At 40.0% G+C, this 21,192-nt stretch overlaps 1 protein-coding gene across 3 annotated transcripts in view; it reads right to left on the reverse strand.

Annotated features, from left to right (window-relative positions):
• LOC119712882 (connector enhancer of kinase suppressor of ras 2-like) overlaps window positions 1-21,192 on the reverse strand; it is a 167,844-nt gene that overhangs the window by 78,957 nt on the left and 67,695 nt on the right. For 2 of the 3 annotated variants that reach the window (XM_038164675.1, XM_038164676.1), the window contains 2 exons: window positions 4,552-4,754; window positions 3,206-3,293 (listed from right to left, as the gene is read on the reverse strand). In XM_038164675.1, the coding sequence (XP_038020603.1) occupies window positions 3,206-3,293; window positions 4,552-4,754 (291 nt within the window). Of the gene's footprint in view, window positions 1-3,205; window positions 3,294-4,551; window positions 4,755-7,517; window positions 8,244-21,192 lie in introns of those variants that run through there. The other variant, XM_038164677.1, reaches the window with a different exon arrangement.

Below are 21,192 nucleotides of genomic sequence, written 5' to 3' on the forward strand. Positions count from 1 at the left end.
AACTAGATGGCTTTAAAACACCAGAAAAGCTATGTTTTGTCCTAAACACAGTCTTTGGCTAAAAATAGGGCAAAATCCATTATAAGGTGTCTGAATTTATCTCGGTGAGGTTAATTAGACAGTAACGAAGGGGAGAACAAGCAGAATTTTGTTTGGTTTTTGTTGGGAAAAGGCTGAGTTGCGCTGACATCCTTTGGTAAGACAAGGATTCTTTTTGTTGAGAGAAAGTTTGTTCTTCAGGTGTATCAAAGGCACCTCAGATTTACACATCTTGGACGTAATTAGAAAAATTAGCATCCCAGCTGCCTCTGGGACTGGGGAACTCTTCCTACTCAATGAAAAATTAACCAATGGCTGCATTTTATGAGCAAAAATCCAAAGCTGTTCTTCCCCAGTTGCTCTGCCTTTCCCTCAGGGCAGCCTTGGTGCTAAAGCATGACCAGCCCCAAATTTGGTTCAGTGATTCTGGTGGATCCCATTTCAGAGGGGGAGGAAAGTGAGTGCACCTTGAAACTGAGCCGGAACTCAGGGTGAAGGCAGCTCAAACATCTCAATAGCCTGTTGAATGTGCTTTTTTGCATATCATTATGAACGCGTTTTGATGGGACACTGCACCTCAAAATCAGGATGTTTCTGCAGCTCTGGGCATGGCATAAATCTTTTACAGTAACTTAGTGATCAAAAGGGTTCAGAAAGCTGAGCAGAATAAAGCACATTTCCAAACAGAATTGGACAGCTGTAAATCTCCTCTAAAATTAGAGAATGAGGCTTTCTTTTAACCAGCATGAGCAGATGCTGTTTAAAGTGAAATAAGTGACTACTCATCATAGCATTTGCATGGTATGTAAATAGCAATAGCGCATTAAAATAAATATTATCTCAGGTTATGTCACTCAGAGCACACAGGACATTTGAGCATGAAGATTCATAAGCACTCTCTATATTAAACTAAGGCTGCGGGGTAATGTCTCCTGTTAGAAAATTCACCTGGAGTGGCAGCTGCAGGTTGTGCACACAAACCATGTTCAATTTGCACAAAATGTCAAAGACATTTCCCACTTAATGTGCCAGATCTGTACCCTTGACTGCTACTTTCACACTGGCTGAAGGAGGTATTTAAAATGTATATAATTCATAAAACAAGGAGCATCTGAAAGGACCTGAGAGCCAGGTTTCTATTAGTTATGCCTTTCAAATCATATTCCAGCCTACAGCTGAGCCTGCAGTTCTGGTTTAGGTGAGACATTTCTGCTTTCGCACATTAAGGTCAATTTTTCTCAGATTTAGTGACAGCAAATCTGTCTCTCTGTGACTGATTTGGTTTTATCTGCTCTTTCTGGTGCTAAGTTTAATATAACATAAAAAGAACTTGATAGACAACCATCAAACGAGCCAGATGTGACAATAAGATAAAGAAAAGACAAAACTTGATTTGTAACCTGAAGCATTTTTAAAGCATAACCCATGCACTAACTAAGCATTTTTCATCTTGGAAGGACTTGGAGTTTATGCTAAAAGATTGTTTTTAAGTTGTCAAAAGGAGGACAGCTGCAGAACTGGAGTTGAAGGACTGGAAAAAAATAAAGAACCAAACTACTGCTGGCAGAGGAGAACAGAATTTCATCTGCCAAAAGCTGGGACATGAACAACAGAAGTGAATTCAAAATTACTCCATTTTCACCTGGACCACAGGGAAAAATCAAACTCACACAAACAAAGTGCAATATCAGCTGAAGGACAGAATCAGAATCTGGACTTTTTATACTGTAGAGAAGTTCATTTTGCTTAGTCTGTAAATCAAAAATAGCCTGGTGCTATAAGCACCTTGTAAGAGAAAGCTTAATAAAGATACATAAATAATTAAATGCCGACACAGGAATTTCTAAACTAAGAAAAGAGAAAAAGGATCTTTGTTTTCTCCCGAAAAAAATGCATGAAGGACAGGATTTCCAGGAGGAATAAAGCTGACTATTATAAATTAAGGATAATTGTGTAAAATACAATGACATCTTGTTCTTTAGCTCCAAGAACTGAAATAAAATTGAAGTGGAGGGGGAAAAAAATGTTTTCAGAACTACTACTCCATCACTGCTCCAAAAAGCATTTGAAATTGAGTTCTGTGGTTGGTCTGCTGGGAGGGTTTCTGGAAACCTGTGGCTGCAGAGGACAGAGGTAGGCAGGGCAGTGCTCTGCACTGGAGACAGGCCCAGCCTAAAGCCCCTGGAGCTTAAGCTAAGCTTTCTTCTTGCTTTCCCTCCTTCAACTCTCTCATCTTTTTCATTTTCTTCATTCCAAGACAGCCCTGCCTGTTCTCTGACCTCTCCACATATTGCAATAACACTTTTTGTCTCATCAATATTTTATCTGCTCACAAGGGGAGCAGCTCATTGTAAATATTTGTAAAACTAATTTACACTCAGTCTTTCAGTACCTGTGTGTCACCTCTTGTCTCACTTCAAAGGCAGCCACTGCTAGAGACTGTTATTATAATATTGTATTCTATTAATTCTATTCCATTCTTTTTATAGGGGTCACAGCTCCAAGCCTGATTCAAGGAGTGTTTGGAAAACACCCTCAGACACAGGGTGGGATTTTTGGGGTGTCTGTGCAGGGCCAGGAGTTGGAATTGATGATTCTGGTGAGTCCCAACTCAGGATATTCTATAATTCTATATATTATATAGAACTAAAGACCAGATAAATTATTTTTATGTACTTGTGGACTTGTATATTACAATACAAAACTTGTGTATTACAATAAAAAACTTCCATGCTGCTGGCTCTCCTTTCAGTGAAGAAGCCACAGCAGGTTCTGGATGTATTTGTATGTATTTTAAGAACTTGTCCCCAAAACATTTTGGATCCCACACATTTTAATCTGGAATAACCTGCTAGCAGTAGTTAAGCTGTTTCCCACTGTGGCTTTATTCTTCTGTCTAGCACTTGCATGGTGGCAAATCACCTGACATGAAATTGTCCACTCAAGAGCAAAGTGGATTTTTTTTTAACTTCACACCATCCTTCATCTATCCAGGAGGATCCCCAAAGTCCAGAAATCTCCCTGTCCCTCCCAAAAAATGAGAGCATGGAAGGAACAGGGAGGTAATGCTGTAACAACTTTTCTGCTGATGTTAGAGCTGTAGCTAATTTTACTATTGCAGTTTTTAGGCAGTGATGTGAAAGGCAGAGCAGAGAGCCACTCCTACCTGTTGCACAATGGTTGTTAGTTCCAGGCACAGTTGAACAATGTTGTTTTTCAGCAGTGAATATTCTGTCACGCTGACAAATGGAGACCTGGGGCAGGGGAAGGACAGGTTTATGCAGAATTAGGGACCACAGTTTCCACTATAGGCAGATATATCTAATACAGGGGTGAGCTCTACAGCACAGAAATGCCAAATCGTTTTCATCACCAGCAGCAAGTTGCACAACTTTTGTAATATACACCTTTGAAACAAGAAATAATACAGGCAGGATGCAAACTGGATTTTGGCCAGAACATCAAGAGAGTAGAAATAGGAGCTTTCAAATAACCATAAGCAGCCCAGATTTTCTTTGTACTGCTTATTGAAAAGATGGCATTTCTGGTATGACATCACTCCTCAGCAGCAATCAGCACCTTAATTTAGTGAGCAGAGCTATGCTTACTTATTCACAGCTTCCTGCACGCTCAGATTCTCTTCAGGCTTTCCAAATTCTGGCTGAATCTGACCCCCTTTGAATTTATAAGAGCTGACAAGGTCATAGCCTGAGAGAATATGACTGCTGGCATTAGGTTAGGAAGATGTCACCAGGATTATACAAATCCTGTAAAGGAGGGTGATTCACTCTCACTGTGATTTCTAAGGTGCCATTTATATGTTCCAGAGCATTCCAATTCCAGATAAAGCTATTCACTGCTACAACTACAAAGAAAAACAAGCCAATGTTGGTTTTTCCAAACAAGAAAAGTGCTGGTTTATGTTTTTGTTTCTGTCTTGCCACAGTCACAGAGATACTTTTGATGAAATTCTCAGGTGATAAATGTAAAACACCAATGCTGGTTGTTGAGCATTAACCATCACACCTGTACCTAACACATCCAGCCTGCTCCTGATAAATAAGAACATTTAATTTTCAGACTAAGCAAGTACTATCATTTATTTTGAACATTCTTAATTGATTGGCTCAACTCCAGCTTTTCTGTGTCCTTTTGATGGCTGAAAGACAGCTCAAGCTCCACAAGCTTTCCTTACTTGCCCTTCATTCTGAAATTTCTGAGGATGTTACCAGTTGTGGCAGTGAGAATAGCACAGAAACATTCATTTCACACAAAAATCCAACTGGAAGAATCTCAAAAGGTATCTAGAGCAAATTTTAACACTCTCCTGACAGAGAAGGATACTAAATTTTGCTTCCAATATTTCACAAAATTCTAAATATTTAGTGCTAGAATTCCAGACCCGTCATTTTAATATTAAAATAAAAGAGTCCAAGAGGCAAAGAAAGAACAAATACAAACCTCCCCAAAGAATCATTCTCATGCACAAGGGATTGAGGAACAGTAAATTACCTGTCCAGCCAGGCGAGTAAGTTCTTGGCAGCACCAATCAGGTCAACTACAGAGGTAAGAAAATCATTTGGCAGTCGTCTGGAGGCCCTGCCATCGTAATGGCCACTCCTCCTCCTACCCGTTATGAAGTTCTGAAGGTTTTTGGCTGAGGCATTCAGCTTGTGAGACAGAGTTCTCAGGTTTTCAGTCTCCAAACCGTAATTCTGGGGGAAAGAAGAAGATGGACAGAGTGTGAGGTCAGCTGCATGAGGAGAAACTGTGAGGAGAAACATCCTGGAGTGCCTCGGCTGAGAGGGTGGCTGGGGGTACCTGGGTTGAGATTAAACAGGAATATTTGCGTTGGGACACACAGGATCTCCAAAACAGATTTCTCCTTACAGATCTCCAAAACCAATCTTTACAATGTTAACAGCACCTCTGGGGGTCCCAGTCGTTGGTTTTTCTGGGTCTGGATTGAAGGCACTTGAGGCAGTAATTCGTGTTTGGACTCAAGTCCTTTTATCACCAGGCCTATTCCCCACTTAGACCCAGATAACAACACAAAGATAGTTCAAATCCATTCAAGAATTCAAATTGACACACAAAGTCTCAAACACGCTGAATTGAACCCAGATTTCTTGCAGCTCCCCACAGGATGTAGAACATGAAAGAATTTAATGAACAGTTAAACAAAATTACTCTCAGAGCCTGAATTGATTGCCCCTCTTAATTTCAACTATGCTTATGTTACAGAGGATGATCATGAATATCACACATTAATATTTTTGCTTAAGCTTCTTCCTCAAAGCAGAGAATAAATTGAAAAAATACATTTTTTTGACAGATGCCAACATCTGTCATATTTTTACTAGAAATAATAATTTTCAACTTCAGAAAAGGGAAATAGGCTGACCAATGACAAGATAATAAACTGGGGTTGTATGGAAAGCAAACAAAGCACAAACAAGCACTTGGTGAAGTGGTTTGGACCTCTGACAGCTGGCACTGGGGACAGCGCCTTCCCTGCCAGCCATTCTCCCTGTCAAAGTTCACTCTGAGAAATGATTCAAGGCTTTGCCTCCAGCTTGGAGGGAAATCTAGGAGAAATGAAACACTTTGCTACCTTAGCTGACTGCAGAGAATTAGACTGAAATACCAGGGAGAGAATGAATTTCATTGTTAGGCTGTATCACAGCTAAAACTGCGTGGTAGGGGCCAGATCATCCAGTTCAGCACTAAATTGCTACAGATGAGAAAAAACTCTCTTCAACTTTTTTTTCCAAGAGCAAATGCAGCAGAATTAGCAACAGTGTAACCAAAGAAAATAATTCGCTTTTGGAAAAGTTTAAAGAGCAAGCTGTGTGTGATAGTAGTGTGTCATCTGTTTAATATCACATCTCTCTTCCATTACAGCACTGAAGGAATTCCCTCCCCTGCTCTATTTTCCTCTTGACTTCCACTCATGCCAGAATGATGACTAAGTGGATGCACTGGGATGACTTTTCCAGCTCTCAAGCAGCTGGGCAGGGCCTGGTTTCCCCTCAGAACAGGTTTCATTCTGCACACTCAGCAGCACATTACAAGGATGATGAACTAGATCCTCCTGGTTGCTTATTCCCGTGGAAACAAGCAGAAAAAAACTTCTCCCAATAATGTGTTATTGCATAAAAGCTCTGGAAACCTGTCACTTTGCTTTTAAGAGGAGTGAAGCTGCAAAGGACACAGTTTGACCACTGAATCTATAAATACCAGAGGGTATTTAAGATCCCAGAAAGTGTAATCAGCCAGAGAGATCTGCAAAACACAGAGAACTGAGCAGGAAACGTGTGTGAGGAAATCCACCTCACAAAGAACAAGTGCTTTGCTTTATCTCGGAGTTTATTGCTTACCTGCCCATGACAACCTCAATTAGTGTCGATATAAAATTTAAAATGCAGCAAAACGCAGGTAAAATGTATCCATCAAGACAATGAGAAGGTGAAAGGAAATTTTTCAGCACGGTAGAAGTGCTGATGCAAGTTAGTGGTTACCTGAGAGTGAGTGGGGCACAATAAAGGGGAAATGATAGAACTCTCATGACAGTGACAGCCAATCGATGCCTTTGCAGGAGACAGAGACATTGGGTTCTTCTAGATTTAAGTGTGTCTCAATCCAAGATTTGAATTTTTAAATCAAACAACTCTAATCAACCATCAGATGGGAAAATGTGCTTGCAAATCAACCCTGGAAGTTATTAAAGTCATCCCCACATCCTGATGCTCTGCTGCCACCAAAGCCACTGGGGCAGGATATGGGGAGAGGACTGAAGGAAGCCGTGGCTTCTTTTGGGCTTCCAGAGTCAGCAGCCAAAGGGATGGGGAAGGGAGGAGATTGGTCCAGAGGGGAAAAGAGCCAGGAAATGGGTACCCCCCCCCAAATTTAAACTGCATCAATTCTAATTCAGTGGCCATGTTTGAAAACAAAGAATTGTAGTTTGTGGGAATAAAAAAAAAACCAGAAACTTCCACAAAAACTGAAAAATTTATTCTGCAACCTTAGAAGAAACTTAGATTAATGTAAAAATACAACACGCAGATATTAAACAAAAAAATGAACTTCTATTTCTATAGCTATAAGAAAGAATATACCTTAAGTGAAAACTGTACCAATGAAATAGTAAAGAGTTTATAATGTAAGAGTGCAGTTGTAGAGAATAAACTAAAAGTTTAACAGTTATAATAGAAACATGTATACATGTAAGACAAAAGCCTATTAGACAAAATTGTGGATATATTTCTTATCCACAATACAAAAATAAATAAAAGTAATAAGTTTAAAAAACAAAATAAACCCTATAACAACTATATATAAAGTTAAAAAATAATATATTACCTTATAACAAAAAAACTTGTAACTACTCTTAAACTATAACCAGCTAGTTACTCCTCTAAAACCTCACAACCTCTAAAACTGATATTTATCTAAACAATAAATCATTCTTAACTCACCATTAGTCCCATCCCTTCATTTTTCACAACCATAGTAGTTCATGGCAATGATTAAGCAGGTGAGGAGCCTTGTGGATGGCACTGCCAAAATCCAGATCTCCTCTAATTCCTGCAGGCACCTCATCTCCATGGTGTAACTGAGAGAGTCCCAGAGCTGCCAGACTAAATCATGATCACAGCTGCCAGGCCAGACTCCAGCTCTCCCAGCCACACATTCTGCTCCCCCCGTGTTAAATTTGTGCTGCTCTTGTGAGCCACGCCATGGAAATGATGCTCCTGAGCCTGGAAAATTCTGTCTCCTGGCAGGGATTTCTTTCTCACACTGCAAATCCCAGATATAATTTCTGGTTTAAAAAGAAAGAAAAAAAAAAGGAGAAAACCTCTAAAGGGGGCAAGAGGGTGCCATTAGCATAGGCAGGGTTATTTTTCATCCCAAGAGCAGGGAAAAATGAACAAGAAAGGGTTGTTCCATTCCCTGGTTTTGTTTCATGATGCTTCAGGTTGTTCCATCATCACTGAGGAATGGGGGAAATTGATATGGACAAGTTTAGAGACTGAATCCTGACTACCAAAACGACCCCAGATGTTGCCTGTCTAGAACCACACAGCCACATGATTTGTCAAATTATCCTCAAATCTGGATCAGGAAGCTGCTTAATGAGAAGAGAAAGTTCCCTGAAGTCACCAATGCTCCATTTCAGAAAAAGGGACCTGGACAGAGACACTGCAGAAAGCGCCAAAGTAACAGCACACCTTGAACACAGAAAGAGATGGCTGGAAAATCTGTTCAATATTTAAATTATATCATATGAAAGCACAGATCAAGTAGTAAGAACTTCTGTATCTCCACTGACAGCATCATTACCTGCACGCCTCAAAAGAGCTGCAGAGATTATGTGATTTGTTCAGCACTGATCCCCTGATCCAGGCTGGGGCTCAGCAGCTCCTGGCACCCCATTCCGTGACAGGAGCTGCAGAGGAGGATTTCAGGAGGCAGAAATGAACCACGAGGGTGAGACAAGCTCATTAGGGAGGAATATCACCGGCACAACTCCAGGATGAAGCCGTGCTCGCAGTGCCACTCCTCAGTGAGGTGTTTTGGGGCAGGATAGCTCTGCTGGCAGCCTGCAGAGCACAGCTCTGAAATGCAGCTTTCCCCCTGGAATTCTCCCATTCCCAGGCTCTCTGTCCTGGCTCCCCTCTCCTGCTGGGGCTGAGCTGCTGTGCTGGTGAGGGAACAGATCCCCCCCAGGGCTTTCACACCTGATGGGGTTTTCTGAAGAGCAGAAAACAGGTGGCTGTTGTCAGAAACGGTAGAATTCAGGCGACAGGAGAAAATGCCATTTTTTTTCTGAGCAACCTGAAGCAGATTCTTGTTTTTCCTAGTGCAGAGAAAATAGAATGAAAGAGAGAAGTTGTTGAATGCTCCCTACAGTCAAAATTAGAATTTTGGAAATGGAAATCTGCCTCCAAAAAGGTCATCTTAAAGAATCTTACAACTGAAATCTGTCTCCTCCTCTTTTTAATGTCATAAACCCAAAAAGCAGAAATAGCTAAACACACATTCACCAGTGAACCTTCCTGCCCTGTGCCTGTGTCACAATTCCAGCTAAAAGCTCTGCCTGTTTTGTACATTCTGGTTTGAAGTTCCACTTTTAAATAATTGAACGAATTCTGTATCCATCTGACAATATAAAATCTGAGCTTTTTACATATCCAAAGAATTGGAATGAAAAAACATCTTCAGCTGTGGCTTCAGGTGTTCCCATACCTTACTGCAGGTAAGCAATAACATAAAAAGGAGGATTTTATGCTAATAAAGCAATCTGGAGAATTTTAGCTACTAAGACAAAATAGGCCAAATTGTTGTAGCCAATAACAGGATTTTTTAAAAAAAAGAATATAATGAGGAAAAAATATACAAGTGCTAATCAGCTGTTTGTAAACACCAGCACCCGAAGAGCAAAAGCCAAGCACAAAATACCTACAGCACATGAAAAGTTTATTTCTTCTGTGGAAACCCTCCCCGAGCATTTTTTTCTTACAGGTAGAGCAATAATCAAATTGTTTTGCTGTAATGTGACATACAGAGAGAGAAATAATGTATGCACAGTGAACTGCAATAGGCACAGGATGTAATTTTAACTAAACAGTTTATATTGCATAAGTAATGACTTTAACTTACCTTAAAAACAGATTTCTTCCTAATTATAGTAATTTTTCTTCATGCTGTCATTCGTGTGAGTAGTCAGTGTAATATATATCTATATATATATGTATAAATATACCAGCACATGGGTGCACACACGGCTTTCTCTGTAGGTGACACCTTGAGACTGTTACAATTTTCACTGAATATAAAAGGGCAGAGCAGGAGATTACACTGAGGAGGTGAAAGGAAACAACACTGACTGAAATTCAAGCACCTTACATGGAATTTGCCCCATTCAAGGCATTTAAAACACCACAGCCTAAATATTGAGCTGCAGTCCCCTTCCTGCATTTCATGCTAAGGCTTTAAGAATGCTCTAAATGAATGGGAATTTAAAAGCTCCATCTCCAGGGACTTCTTCCCTAATTCAGCCATTCTCAGATCACCCATAAATTGATTTTTTTGTGGGTGTGCAGCAGGTCAGCAGCTCCCTGGGAATGCTCTGCTGCCCTCCCTGCTCCCTTCCAGGCTGCTCCTGGTCCCCGGGGCCTGGAGGTGCCACAGCCACCCCTGTCCCCCCTGGGCTCAGTCACAGCTCTGAGAGCACCGGGGGGAGTCCCCAGAGGAGCTCTGGGCTCTGGGATTGTCCCCCGGGAAGGCACAAAGTGCCAGGTGGGATCTGCATTCCCGGCTGAGCCAGGGCTCTGCTGCTGCTCCAGCTCTGCCGTGAGAATCAGAGGTTTGGGATAGCATGGAGCCAGTCTGCTCTTAATAAAACCAGGCAAACACAGCCTGTTTGATTGTAAAAGCAAAAGTCACAATTAATCACACACTCTGATTTTAGCAAAAATACTTCTGGCACATACAAAGAATGAAAACTGTCAAAACACATTTTTTTCTTTTAAATTTCCTTTCTGGAGGGATGTTTTTAAAGGTTAAGAGGCTTTGCAACAGTGAAAACCTGATTCTGAAAAACTTATCTCTGTAATCACTTTGATTCCACTAAAATTTTGTGGTGGAGTTTTTATGATACAACTTCAAACTGAAGATACTGAGATAGCATAAAGTCCAAGTGGGTGAGGCAGAGCATTTCCACCAGGTGTGCCTGGTTTTCCTCCTGAAAAAGAATTTACAGGCTGCTCATCTTTTGTCTGAATAGCAATTTGAAAAAGGCCAAATAAATTTTAAATTATTCAAATGTATAATTTAAAATTATTAAAATTTAAAATTATTTAAATTATGTGATCCCATGACTAGTGCACAAGTTCAGGTCTAGAGACTAGAACCTAAAACTTAATTTCCTGAATGGTAAAAAAGGGACAATTATTATAATCTGATGCAAGGCATGACACCTTTTTATAAAAAGTTAAAAAAAATCAAAGAAACTATAAGTTTTGTTAGGGAGAATGTGTTAGATGTAGTTCACAGAGTTTATACACTGACATATTCAATAATTTATGGATTTTATATGTATATATAAAATCCTAGGGCTGTTGTTTTGAAAACTATAAATGTATTAGGAAAATAATTTCCATTCATGGCTGGGGAATGCAGCTCCAGTAAAATATGGCCCAAATTTGGTTCAGCTTTTTCTTTAAAAGCTTTTCCCCTTCCCAATCAGTAAATTAGCATAATAACATCCCATAAATATATAATAAACCCCATCCTTCTGCCTCTCTTTAACAACATTTGCCCATCATTCCAGTTAACTGCAGTATCATAGCACAGTTTATGTGCACAGAACCTGACATTCCATCAAAATAAAAGTATGGAGTTCATTAATAACTATGCTAATGCTATGCAAATATGCAACATCATAATACAAATTAGAGTCTATTATTTGAAACACCTCGATGCTTTTTTATGAGCAGCTTTCCTCCCCCTTGTTCTCCCTTCCATTATAATTATCCCACCTTGCTGGAGCAAATTGTGTCACAATTCTTTGTCTCCTGAGTCTATAATTTGGAACGTGTCACAGAGCTTCTAAGCACTCCATACACCTTCCTATTATCTTGTAAATAGATAAATTAAGTAGATCTAGAAATAAGATTAAATATTTTAGCCTATTTTTAAAATTAAGATCTGCATTATATTTTTTTGCCTTCAGAAGAAGCTTTAGCATTTGCATTGCAATTGAGATATCTCTATATCTAGATATTTATATATCTAGATATATAGATATGTCATCAAGCATAATTAAGGTGTCCTGGAAAGTTTTTTTATTTTTAACAAACATGATTTTTATTTTAGATAAGAATTAGAACTTGATAGTCTTTCCTTAAAAACCAGACTCAAAGAGATTGTAAGGCCAGCCATTGAAACAGGTACTTTTTTCCCAAATAAGGTTTTGAAATAAATTGTTAACTTTATGTTTAAGACTTCAGATGGTTATGTTTAAACTTTATGTTTAAGAGTCAGGTGATTGGGCTCCTGGTGAGAGGAAAGCAGCAGATGAGGTCAGAATGGAGATGCAGATTCATTGTTCAAGGATCTCAGGTTATGTAAGGCTTGCCCCACTCTAGGCCAGCCTCAAGCTGCACAGAGCACCAGTTCCTACCCTGGGCTGATTAAGATGAGCAGGAATTAACAGGATCCCTGATCTCCTGCCTAAACATTTAATAAGGAGCTTTTACCTGGCAGCTCTTCCCCAGATCTCTGAGCAAACTGCACAAAGGCTCCTTGCTCTGCTTAATCCTAATGAAGCACCGTGATTTCAATTGTGGAGTAAACAAATACTCCCCTAATTGGGTGAGCTTGAATGAACTGGAACATCTCCTGGTTTGGGACTGGAGGGCTGCACAGGGGTCTGTGGGGAGACAGAGAGAGATAGAGAGGAGCCAAGTGCCTAAACCACAAAAAGGTGAGAGGAAAGCAAACTCATTACACACAGAATGGATTTCAAAAATGTCCCACGGAATTAAACCAATCTGAGCAGCCTGACAGAGATGTTTGTGTGGTGGGTGTGCATATTCTGAAAATATATTTTACAGTTCTCTGTCACTGTCCCACATGAGATCCAGCACATTGTGACACCTCACCAATGACATTTTTGGATAAGGTCTGTAAAAATGTGGGATCTGCTCTTCAGTTATGCAGACTCCTGACTGCCGTAATGGCATGAAGTATAAAGAAAGTGCATTTATTTTTAAAGTTTGTGCCACTCTGAGTCTGCTGACCATGCTTAAGGAATGCCTTAATTACATTTTTTCCCATATGTATTTTGGTGTTTCCCTTTTCTCCCTCCCCCTTGAAGAAATTTTAATTAACATCTGAAACCCCCTTATATTTTTGATAGTTTTAGAGGACTCATTCAGCAAGTCCCTCAATTTCATTCTGTTTGTAAATTATCTGAACACCTAAACATCAACCCAGCTATTTGGCTGTTTAGTGCCACCAAAGTTTAAGAAAGGAAAAATTGAAGAGAGGAGAGCTCATATCTCATTTCAGCTGTAAAGTGTAAGAAATGACTATTTACATATCTGAACCACCAACTGTTGTTTCTGCAGAGGTGATGAACCATCAGATTCAGAAACAGGAGAATTGATCCAAACCTGTGATTTAATTTCTCTGGGAGAAGGCTTTTCCTGCACACCTCAGCAGCATCCCTTGGAGCTGCTCTCCCACTCTGATTCTAATTCACATTTTCTGCTCAGCTCTGACTTTACCAGGAGTTTAGATCTAAAATCCCTGGAAGCAAATCTGCATTTTTTAAAAAATTTCTTTTTTTTCTAAGCGCATTTAATGCTTTCTCATAGTTTTCTTTGAGCAAAACCTTCATACCCCAGCAGCACGAAATAACAAAACCTCCTCATGACCAGAGCAACCTTCTCATGACCAGAGCAACCTCCCCACGACCCTGCTGACAAAGTGGTGGGTGCACTGCAGCATCCACTCAGCCCTTGGCTGGTGCCAAGCTGGCATCTGGGCACATTTCACATCTCCAATGCCAACTCCCAGGAAAACACCAGTGGGGAAATAAAGCTGTGGCAGCATTTCCTTCCTGATGGGCACAAAAGGGAGGCCCAGGAGGTTGGAGGGGGTTTGGGTGTTTTGTGGCTCCTCCCCACATCCCCAGGATTGTTGTTCCCGATATTTTATTTCGGTGTTAAGGGTGGACTGATCTGCATATGGCTTCCATTACAAAACATATGCAAGCCAGGCAGCCAGGGTGGCTTGACCTCTTCCATATGTGTAGGAAAACAAGCTCTGAGCAATCTGCTGACTGGGGATGCTGTGATAAACAAACAAAAGCAAAGGATGGCAGGAGATATTTCCTCCAAAACCGTACTGGACTGTGATCTGCTAACTTCTAAAGATGATTAGCAATTCCTGCCTGCATGAGTCATTAGCAGCCTGCTGTTGTTGCTCCCTGGTGTGCACGGGGCTACTGTTGGTGTGTTCTGTCTACGAAATACCTAAATCACACCCAAACTCTTTGCATTCCCAGTTACCAATCCAGGGAACTCTGCTGGCAAGGATAAAGCATCTCAAGTGTTTGCTGTACAGGTCAGTGCTGTTTATTCACCTTTCTCTCCAGTATCTAAGGGAGCTGTACATGTGTAAAGCACTGTTCAATAACCACAAGCCTTTATTATTCATTACCAAAACCTTGTGATCAATTAAACTTTGCTATTTATTTCATAACAGCTTTGTGTAAGAACCAACCATCCAACCCTAGAAAGCCTCATTTCCTCCTTTTTTAAGTATCTCTTAAAATGAATTATAAGGCAGAAATGTAAGATTACAGAGAAAAAGACATTCAGTACGTAACACAAAATTAGAATTTGAATCAATGGAGAATTATTCAAAGTTCAGGGGATAAATTATGAGCTGGTCTTGTAAATCTTACATCAACACTGACCATTTCACTTGGGTCAGACATTTAACTTAGATCCCTGCAGAAGTGGTAGCTCCACATTAAAACCACCCCAATTCTGGAGAAATGTTCCACATGTTCATAACAATTCAGAGCAGCATATAGAAATCAAATTAGTAACAAGATTCGTTTGAATGGGCATTAATGAGAGTCTGAAAAAAGTTCATTTATCTATTTGGATTGCGAATTTGCTGAAGGCTGCTCAAGCAACTCAGCCAACAACAGTGACATGAATATGCATGTGCATGCTCAGATATTTGCATGCAGATGGATTTATCCCTGACAATAACTGATCACAGATAATTACTCAGGAATTCAGGCAGCTCACAGACACTGATAATGTAACACAGTGGCATGAAAAATATCTTACCAGGAATTTATGAAAGAAAGCGCTCCTTGCAAATTAGAAAAGTGATTGTTTGGTAGGGAAAAATGACCTTTTTCTGAACTTTCACTGAGCTACTCCCTGTATTTCCTTGGCAGAGAGATTCTCCATGGTATAGTGCTTGCTACCATGCATTGCAGGGGACAGATTTCCAATCAGAGTGATTTGAAAAGGGAAAAAGGAAACTGTTGCTTTCTGCAAGGGAAAGAAGTTTTTGCAAATGAAAGACACAATGAATAAAGGCAACATAGTCCTTTCCAGTGGAAAGAAAGAGAAGTCTTATAAAAAAATTAAAAACTAATTTTAAATGTTCATAATATTGTTTATACCTAAATATCTGAAATACCATTTAAGAAATTGTGAAATTATTTTTCATTAAAGGACTAATAATTACCAGTGTGTTTCATGTGGATCGTTAGAAAGAACAATTTATTTTATGGTTAAGACTTCCAGCACCTGAATAAACCAAGGAAATATCTGTACATCACTGAGTTCTCGGGTTATCTTAAAGAAATTTAAATTTTGTTAGTGTAATAACAGTTTTTCCATTTAAAGGGGAGAAGCTTATCTCTTCCTGCACTAGTGTGTATTATTCTTCCTTTTTCTTCTAAAAATAGACTCCTCTCTCCTCTATAATCTAATATTCCCCTCCTATTTAACATAATTACCTAGGACTGAATCAATATTCCATTAGCTGGATGCAGTCAATGGGCTGTCCCTCAGTGCCTGGAGCATTCCAAGGGTTCAGGCACAGATCTTCATCCACGCTGCTTTAGCATCCTCTGCAAGGAGTAAAAAACATTTTGGGGAGCAGTGGTGATGCCTCAGGTTTTGGCTTTTCTATTTTTCAGTTTCTGTGCTGCTTTAGTGTGTGGGTCTGAGCTTCATATTATGGGATGGTGAGCTCTCTGCACAGAGCAGAGAGACAAAACAATTCCTGCTCCAGCTGGGGACCAAGGACAAATGATCCAAACCTCAGCCCAGGAGCACAAATAACGTGGGCTGAAGAGAGAAAAACAAGCAGGATGGGACTTCATAACCTAAAGCTGGAACTGGACAATGAACTCCAAGGTGCAAATGGAGCAGAACTGATCAAAGTGAGAGACCCTGTGACCACTTGTGCATTTTGTGACCATTTTGGTTCCTCTTGGGTTCATCTCTTTTGCTGCCCAAGGTGCATCCATTGAGGCCTTCTAATAAATCCCTACTTTATTCTTTAACTCTGTCCAGCCTCTGTTCTAGGGCAGCCTTCACCAGGCAGCAGTTCCACTGAAAAGGATTCATTTTCCATGGTCTACATCCTCTTCTTTCCTACATCCCTTTCTCCACGTGGCTCCCAGGACACCTGCACAGCTCTGGGGCCAGGAACAGCCTCTGTGACTGTCCCTGGCCCAGGGCTGGTGCCTCTCCCCAAGGATGAGGAGAATTTTCTCCCAGAATGTCACTCTGGGACCTCCTCAGCACAGGCAGGAATCCTTGTGGACTCCCAGTTCCATTGAGTTGGGCTGGGATTAGACAAAACTCTCAATACTTAGAGGGGCTGTGGGGATGGACTGGGGAGCACAGCCACAGGAAACCTCACCTGCCTTGAGAATGACTCCCACTGGGACGATTCTCCCCCCTAAATAAATATGGGAATCCACACAGCTTTGGTAAAGACCTTTCATAAAGCTGCCAAGTCAAGATTATCAAGCTCAGCTGGCTAATGGATTTAAATTATGTATTCAAATGTTTCATGCAGGAGTGTACAATTAAGTGTTGCTGTGATGCAATAGACCCAAACCCTCTGCTATTTTCTGACAGAAAGCACAAAGCCCTCAGTGCTCCAAGCCACGATTGTAGAAAACCAATATTTTCCTTTCATATGCCCCACTTGAACTCTTATTTCTGTGTTTGCAATAAAAGATCAGAGTGAAAGACTTACCACCCCAGAATTTAGAATTTAAAATTACTCAGTTCAGCTCCTCCACAAAAGATTGGTGTTTTAGAGGCATTTTTATGAAACTAAAGCAAACTGCAACATCTGGGTTTTTATGCTTTACTCGGGAAAATTTTTGGTAAGATTTGCATGTATTTGATTAAAAGAAATGTAGAAATCCAGCAACACATTTTATCATGAGTAAGAGATGACACAGGATGAAAATATTACAAGCATCCTTCTTTCTAATTCCTTTAGTGTGGAAAGAAAATGATGGGAAAGAAAATGTGAATGGTCTGCTGCACAATTTGTTCATGTGTCACTGCAAGGCTGTTCCATACACTTCACATTTTGATTCTAGAAGAGCAATAATTCATATAAATTAATTGGATATGTCAATTCTAATTGTTCCACAAAGGCTGGGTGGGCATCCTTAGGAGAGCACAGGGGATCTCCACGTGGCTGCAGACAAATCAAGTATCCAAATCTTGGCTAGTCTGAGGCTGGGGACACAGGAGAGCTTACACAGAGCAATTTAGGTTAGAATTAAGGTTAAAACATAAAAGTTGGCATTCCTGCTTTCTTCTCTCCACAGGTATTGGCAGAGTGGATTATTGTGCAGGAAAGGATGCCTGTGAAACCCAGAGAAATCAAAGCAAAAGAAGCCCTAGAGAGCCCCTTAACACTGCACCATGCCATGCTGGGGCAGCTGGTACCAACAGAAACACCATGAACTAGAACAGGGTTGCTATAAAGGTTTTTCTTTCATCCCTGTGCAGAGAAAATGTCCATTTCTTTATCCCCAGCAGTGACTGGGATCAATCAGCCTTGGAGAAACCAGACACCCAAAAGGGCTGAAATTACAAAAACAATCCCTGACCTCCAGCTCCAAACCTCAAGAGAAATCAAAATTATGTCAGAAATGAGTGTTCCATTAATATCTCCTCAACCAGGGATAGAGGAACATATGGAAAATATAATATAATACCATTCTCTCATCCCGACACGAGGTGAAGTGAATTTCAGCCCTCATGCCCTGCCCTATAGTGTTGCACACACGTGGTTTTTAACCCCAGCTCATTAGCTAACTATTCATTTGCATGAATTTCTGCTCCTGCATTGGCCTAATAAGTGACAATACCATTTAATTGCAATTATTCTGGGGGGCTGTTCTCTGCCAGTGAGTGACAGGAACTCACAGCATGAAAAGGAATGAAAGGTTCAGGATCAGAATACCACTGAGCTTACCCAGACACAGAACCAACATGAAATACAGTAATGGATTATTATAAATGGATTATTTTATAAATTTCTAAATGGAAATAAGTACATTTCTTTCTCAGAAGCATGCAGGAGCTCCAGTAGGAGCCCATTCACCAGCCAAGCTTGCCATGGATTAGGATCCTCATTCTCACTGCTACTTAAACAGATGCATTTTCAGAGGAAAATTACAAGCTTTGGAACAGGTTTAACACTTGGAATAGAACATGTTTCTCCCTATTTTGTGAAAAAGAATTATTGTGTGACAAGAGGAAATCTCTCAACTATGTCAAAAGACAGGAAAAACAGAAGTTTCTTTCCTCTCAATTGCCTGTTAACACTGTCTTGCTCCAGAGGCCAATGATGTGCATAAATTCAAGGAATTAGCAGCAGTCAGCACAGCAAATTTGTATTTTTCCTGTTCTTTTTACCTAAACAAAACCATAAGTAGGAAGAATACAGAAATAGCCTGAAGTAATTTATCTGAAGCTTGATAACACAATATCCTCGTTTGTGGGCAGGAATTAGATGTGGTCTCCTGGATTTCAGCTGCCCTGCATTCCCCTTTGGACTGTGTGTAGGAGCTGAAACTGGAATAAAATGCAGCCAGCTTTCTTTTTCCTGTCTCCACCTCATGTACCTCATATTATGGCAAGGGATGAAATTCTCCCTGGAACACCTGAACACCTGAACAGGGCCATTTCCAGTCTGTGTCTGGCCACAGGATGAACATACATCCCATAACCAGAGGGATCTGGGCCTTCATCAGAGGTTTGTGGCTCTGGCTGCTCTGCAGGAATGATAAATTCAGAGAGGAAAGTTCTCTAGAGAGTCCAAGCCTAAATTTCTAATGTATTTAACACCAAAACACAAATCCAAAAGTCAATTTTGTCCTGAATTCCTTTTGTAACAGCCCTGTGCTTGGGTACCTCTGAAAATGTTTGCTGCACTTTTATACCAGCACTGCTGGTGCTGCTGCAGTACCCAAAATACTCCTGCTGTCTGCTACTGTGGAACAACTGGTGTGGAATCAGTGGTCCTTGAAGAGAACACTGAGAAGACATCAAGAAAAATTCCCCATTACTTTGCTCTTTGCTTAGATCAACTCCCAGAGCTGCCTTTAGCTGGTGATTTTAGGAAGGATTTCATTTTGGTGGTTTCTAGACACAAATAATGTGTAATTACATCCAGGCTTCTCCAGCACACCTCAGCAAAACCCTGAAATTTTTACCTCTCCCCAGTAAGACAGAAGAGTCCGGCACACACCTATAAAGTCCCAGGACTTTAGGCTACTCTGAATTGTTTGTGCAAACTTAATGATCCTCCTTCAATGTCCTCATCCTAAGAGAAATCTGAAAATGCCAAAATTGTCAACAGACTCTTAAAAGAAAAAAAAACCAAACAAACCCAAACAATCCTTAAAATCAGTTATTTGTCCAAGTTCCCTGATTTGAAAGGCTAAGAAAGAATGAAGCTGCTAATTAGACTAATCAAAAGATGATACACATGTTCTAATATGTGCAATAATTAACCCACTCAATTCAACAGCATTAATTCAATGTTTTGGCACAGCGTAATAAATAGCACTGGACTGCCAAAAGCTGAACTTCTTTTCCAGTTGAAATTAATAAAACTCTCTGGATGTTTGTGGAGACAAAAATAATGTATGTGCCAGGTTCCTCCTTGCACTGAGGAGATGGAATCTCTTCATCCCTCACCAAAAGGGATGGCATTCCACACCAAAGAAATGAGATTTATTTCCACCTACTCAAGCATCAATATATGTAAAATGAAGATTTTAGTCTAGAATAATTACCTTTGAGTAACCCCTAGTATGGGTGGAAAAGGAGTATTTGATGCATAGAATGACTGGTTAAGAGTGAAACTTGTTCACAAATTGGGTGAAGTAAGAAAAATACTTCCTCATATACTTGCAAAATTGACAAATGAAAAAAGTGTATTAGCAGAATGAAAAATTAAAAGGATCTCAAGAGAGATCATTGTAGGTGCGGCCATTAAAATGGTATTAATTTAGGAAAAACTTGAATGGTTTTAATTCAGAAGAACAATGTTATCAATAGATACAGAGGCAGCCATGAAAGTCTTCACCTTCACCATGGAGTGCTTCAAAACAAATCACTGCAAACTGCTTTCCAGCTGACCAACAGACTCCTACTGCTCTTGTAATTTTCTTAGGGAGATGCTTAATGAAGAAATACGTTAAAAAATTATAGGGGGAAAAATGTTTGGTAGCTGTGTCCCATATGTTATTTAAAAAAAAAAAACAATTAAATATAAAAATAAACTAAATTCCTGCAGTTGTTGTAAACACGTTGACCATGGTGACTTTATTGTGTTTTCTGGTGGAAAACCCACTCTGCCTGGACTGTGGCTTTGCAGTAACTGCAGACAAAGTTTCTAATCTTTATTTCTCCTTGAAATTTCTCCACAGCACAAGGCCTCATTTCACAAGTTGAATGCCTGTGAATTAACAGTACTTTTAATTACTTAAGATACAATCTCTATTGGAGCATTCTTTTCATTTCCCATTCATTTTTCATCCTTTCATTATCAGTCTTTCTTCCCTGTTTATATTTTAATTCGTGCAGGCTTTAACAATATACTGACTCCAATACTGTCCTGATTAAATTAAATTTACTTGCAGATTTGAACATCAAGCCATGTTGACCTCAAAAATTTTCCTTTTTCTTGCTTCCAGTATACTTTACTCTCTGTCAAAAAGTTCTTTTCCCCAGACCCTGCTACTTCTGCAGAGTCAGCCTCTCTGCAACAAGTCCTCCAACAGATATCCCAATTTATATTTCAACTTCAATAAAGTTACGGCCCAAAGCCAAGTGGCCCACAATTTTTAGTCCCTAAATGTTATTTAGGTCACTTCAAATAAATAATTGCAGAGCAGTTTCTGACCACCCTAGCAAGAAAGGACTTTGATGTTCCAGATTGGACTTTTTCCCCACAGCCATCATTCCCAATTTTCTTCATAATTAAAGCACAATTCAAAAATGTCTTTCCAGAATGGTCAAAGAACTGAAGCTGAAAGTAAAGCTCACCTGTGACTTTGCA

This window comes from Motacilla alba, chromosome 4A (assembly GCF_015832195.1).
Source record: "Motacilla alba alba isolate MOTALB_02 chromosome 4A, Motacilla_alba_V1.0_pri, whole genome shotgun sequence".
Classification (NCBI taxonomy): domain Eukaryota; kingdom Metazoa; phylum Chordata; class Aves; order Passeriformes; family Motacillidae; genus Motacilla; species Motacilla alba.